This window comes from Dreissena polymorpha, chromosome 1 (genome assembly GCF_020536995.1).
Source record: "Dreissena polymorpha isolate Duluth1 chromosome 1, UMN_Dpol_1.0, whole genome shotgun sequence".
NCBI lineage: Eukaryota > Metazoa > Mollusca > Bivalvia > Myida > Dreissenidae > Dreissena > Dreissena polymorpha.
This window is the reverse complement of record NC_068355.1, coordinates 96,352,263-96,356,666: the sequence shown is the minus strand read 5'-3', so window position 1 is coordinate 96,356,666 and position 4,404 is coordinate 96,352,263. Positions and strand designations below refer to the sequence as shown.

Genomic DNA, 4,404 nt, shown 5'->3' with positions numbered 1-4,404 from the left:
GGTCAAAGGTCAAGGTCACGGTGACCCGAGATAGTAAAATGGTTTCTGGATGATAACTCAAGAACGCTTAGGCCTAGGATCATGAAACTTGATAGGTAGATTGATCATGACTCGCAGATGACCCGTATTGATTTTCAGGTCACTAGGTCAAGGTCAAGGTCACAGTAACCCGAAATAGTAAAATGGTTTCCGGATGATAACTCAAGAACGCTTAGGCCTAGGATCATGAAACTTGATAGGTAGATTGATCATGACTCGCAGATGACCCCTATTGATTTTCAGGTCACTAGGTCAAAAAGGTCAAGATCACTGTGACCCGAAATAGTAAAATGGTTTCTGGATGATAACTCAATAACGCTTATGCCTAGGATCATGAAACTTCGTAGGTAGATTGAGAATGGCTGGCAGATGACCCCTATTGATTTTCAGGTCAATAGGTCAAAGGTCAAGGTCACGATGACCCGAAATAGTAAAATGGTTTCCGGATTATAACTCTTGAACGCTTATGCCTAGGATCATGAAACTTCATAGGTACATTGATCATGACTCGCAGATGACCCCTATTGATTTTCAGGTCACTAGGTAAAAGGTCAAGGTCACAGTGACCCAATTAGTAAAATGGTTTCCGGATGATAACTGAAGAACACTTATTCCTAGGATAATGAAACTTGATAGGTAGATTGATCATGACTCGCAGATGACCCCTATTGATTTTCAGGTCACTAGGTCAAAGGTCAAGGTCACAGTGACCTGAAATAGTAAAATGGTTTCCGGATGATAACTCAAGAACACTTATGGCTAGGATCATGAAACTTCATAGGTACATTGATCATGACTGGCAGATGACCCCTATTGATTTTCAGGTCACTAGGTCAAAGGTTAAGGTCACAGTGTCAAAAAACATACTCACACAATGGCTGTTACTACAACGGAGAGCCCATATGATGGGCATGCATGTTTTACAAACTGCCCTTGTTTTCTTTTCTTTTTAATTTACTTGTTTACTTAATTATTTTTTAATGCAGCTTACCTGTAACTGGATGTCATTTGACATAACCTGACGAACTTCATTGTGGATAGCAACCTCAAAGTCGCACACAACCTTTGACTGGGTTGGACGGATTTCTCTAGCCAGGCAAGCATCCAGTATGGCTGTCAAACACTCGTCATACGTAGCTTGCTCCTTGGATGGCAGCAAGGCAAATGCTGCTGTCCCCAACGTCACTCCAAGTGGCACACGCTTGGTGAAAACTTGCTCGAACACATGTGGAGCTGAAATGAGAAAATTAAAATATTGAGAACTATATGATTAATATAAATAATGGTGACGCGTAGCATGTATATTAGGACGTGTATTTTTTTAGGATAAACATAATCATAACAGACGACGATTAAAGCAGGCTGCACAAAAAGATGTATGTACATGTTGAAAATTTGTTTTGTTGGAAATCTGTATGTGAGACCGAAATCATGCTTGCACTTTACACAGTATTTACCTGTAGAGAAAGTTCTGTCCATGAACCATGTTGGCGCCAACTCAAGAAGGCCCAAACTGTCCTCTGAGGCAAACACCAGGATCCTACTGCGTGGTGATTCGTTGTCATAGATGAGGTTGGTGTGGTAGGCCTCTGGGAAGGGAATCCGTATCTCTGCTAATTGCTCAGGGTTCTTTGGTGTCTGCCCTGCCTTCTTGTAACACATTTGATGGTCTCTGTTGTACCCGCTGCTACTCAGACCTGGAAATAAAATAGACAATAATATACATAACAGCACGAATATTTAACTATTTATAAGTACTTAGTTAATAACCGTTAACTGATGGTCTTGGTGAGCATTGCTCGTGGTGGCAAATGAATTCCTCATAGCAATTAAATAAGTATGTTTTACACAGAAATGAAAAAGAAATGTCAGTATAGTTTGCTTGTGTATCATTACATCAACTAACCTCCACAGGCTGATGTACCAGCTTGTCAGCCAGGATCTTATGCGGCTGGCCCCAATTCGACGTCACCTCGGCTGTGATCTCATCCCGCACCTTCAACGCCTCGAAGTAGAACTTGTTGTTGACGTGGCTGTGTTCTGTTCATGAAATCACTCGAGATGCTTAGAAAGAAAACATCCAATAAGAATAAATGTACATATGCGTTTTGCGTTTTTAGACAAGTTTCGAAAGCAAATATTGGCAAATTGCATTTAGACGTCTTCGCTTTTGATTTTGTCTTTTATTGAAAACTTCAACATAAGACATACCGTAAAAATCAAGTCATAAGTCTACCCGCTTATAAGTTGGGGGGGTGGGGGGGGTAAAAAATGATACGTAAATTGGAGATTTTGAATATTTTCACGTCATATATAACAAGAAATATCTTTAAAAAAGATATACGGCGTAAATAGTTTAATGAATGAGATCAAGTATAGCGAATGTCTTTTTCTGTGCAGTTCTTAGCTGCATCACACGCAGTACGGGATGTTACGGGGAGTTTTCGCGGCTTATTTTACATTATAACATATTGCTGGTCATAAACCTATAGATACAAAACAGAAAACCAAAAGAAGAATGGAAGTGAAATTTAAACATATGAGTCAACCGGCCACACGAGAAGTATCCGTATTTATAGGCGCGTTCTTCGAACAAACCTGTTTTAGTGGTTTGTCGGGCATTGCTATTTGATTCGATTATTAACAGTATCAATTATCATCGTGCTAATGCTTAAAGTGATATTATGGGCATTTTGCACTGTTGAATTGAGCTGAAAAGAATTAACAGGTCAATATAGTTAGTTAAAATGTGGTTACTGATTAATTATCTGCAACTCACCTTGCTACCAGTTGTTTATAAAAATATATTTTATATTCGATATTCTTACGTGACCAACCCAGTCCTGTAAGCTGAAATGATCCGTAAAACAATTTCGTGTCTTTGTGTCGTATGAACAAATCTGCACTAAAACTAAATTTAGGTTCAACTCGTAAACGCATGATCAGTTGTCAAACGAAAGTACGGTTGATATTCAAATGCATTATTTTTCTCTTTCTGGTATATTGTTTTAGTATGATGATGCTACATTAATTAATATAAGTGTATATGAAGTAGAAACATCAAAAATAATCAACGTTTGCGATAGACACCTATAAACTGTTACATGCTCATAATATCACTTTAGTACATTAGGCAATATGGACGAATAATTATTGTTAAATTTATCAACAATAATATTTATCATTGTATTGTTGAAAACACATTAAGAATCTATTATTTACATACCATAATTATATTGCTGAATATCTTCATTTAACATATTTCTGGTCTAAAGAAAATTCCAGGTCACCTAGTTCACGGATAGCGTCTTTATTATATAACGATTATTTTACTGGCCGCCAACTCCGGTGATGACCTGTATATAAACTCTGAATGTCCGCGAATTGACCCGATATACCTCGCGGGTTGAAATGCAATGCTTTAAAGTGAGGCCTCGCTTCCATTGCTCTTTATACTTTTACATGTTAACATGTTGACAGGAATAAGGAAGTAAGTACTAAATATGAGAACATAGCCTTTTAAGTATAAACGCTCTTGCGCTGGTAATACTCTGAAAATAAAAGGTGTACGCACAAACTGTATTGATGTCGAGAATTGAGTGTAAAACTGTTCTATCTATTAAGCCTTTTCATTCGAGATAAAATTGTTTCATACAGTAAAACAGTGTTACAAAGACGCGGATATGTTTCCAATGTTCTGGTGGTATACTCAAATCAGCCAATGGGATAAATGAAGTGTATTCATTCGTACCTAGCCGCGGGAAATTTTATTGGAATTTTATTGGACACTTACAAAGGTCAGGCTAAGGTGAAAAGCTGGCTTATGCAGCTTACGCCGAAAAATAGAGACAAGCAAAGCATAATGAACCACATAAAAACAAAGACAACAAAAGAGGAAACCATAACGTAAATACATGTACATCGTAATTTACACAACAACGACATACGCATAAAGATAAGAACCTATATACATTGTTATTTACACGACACATTTAATGGATGGATAAATTGTACCACATTAAAATCCCTCAAAACTGGAGTCACTGTTGGTGTTGAAAAGTGCTGCCACCTGTTTATTGCTAAGGCTGTCTCCGTACACAAACGAATCTTTATTAGTAGTGTCCTCACAAATTGAAGTCTCGGATGATCGACCGCTCATCACGAGATCCTCATACAGGGCATCATCCTTAGATGCTAAGATCTGTCAGACGTCTCTTGATACGGTCCATAAGGTGGACACAGAACATGTCCCACACGAGCAACGACCGTTTCTTGTGAAGGCCAACCGCTCCAATACAACCTCGTGCACCCATCCTTTCCTGGACGTACACGTGGATCCCAGGAGGAAACTTCTCATTAGGGATG

The 4,404-nt window shown here is 38.4% G+C and overlaps 1 protein-coding gene across 1 annotated transcript; it reads right to left on the bottom strand.

Moving 5' to 3' along the window:
• Positions 1-1,009: 1,009 nt before the first annotated feature.
• Positions 1,010-2,043, bottom strand: LOC127838761 (uncharacterized). The gene is made up of 3 exons (XM_052366775.1): positions 1,946-2,043; positions 1,497-1,736; positions 1,010-1,272 (listed from the first exon to the last, which is right to left on the bottom strand). The coding sequence occupies exons 2-3, from the start codon at positions 1,699-1,701 to the stop codon at positions 1,010-1,012; spliced, it is 468 nt and encodes a 155-aa protein (XP_052222735.1). The 5' UTR covers positions 1,702-1,736; positions 1,946-2,043.
• Positions 2,044-4,404: the final 2,361 nt, after the last annotated feature.

Excerpts from the sequence above, each read along its gene's own strand:
- LOC127838761 (XM_052366775.1), bottom strand. The coding sequence starts at position 1,701 with ATGTGTTACAAGAAGGCAGGGCAGACACCAAAGAACCCTGAGCAATTA. Across the intron at positions 1,273-1,496 it reads GGACAGAACTTTCTCTACAG|CTCCACATGTGTTCGAGCAA; the intron begins GTAAATACTGTG and ends TTCTCATTTCAG.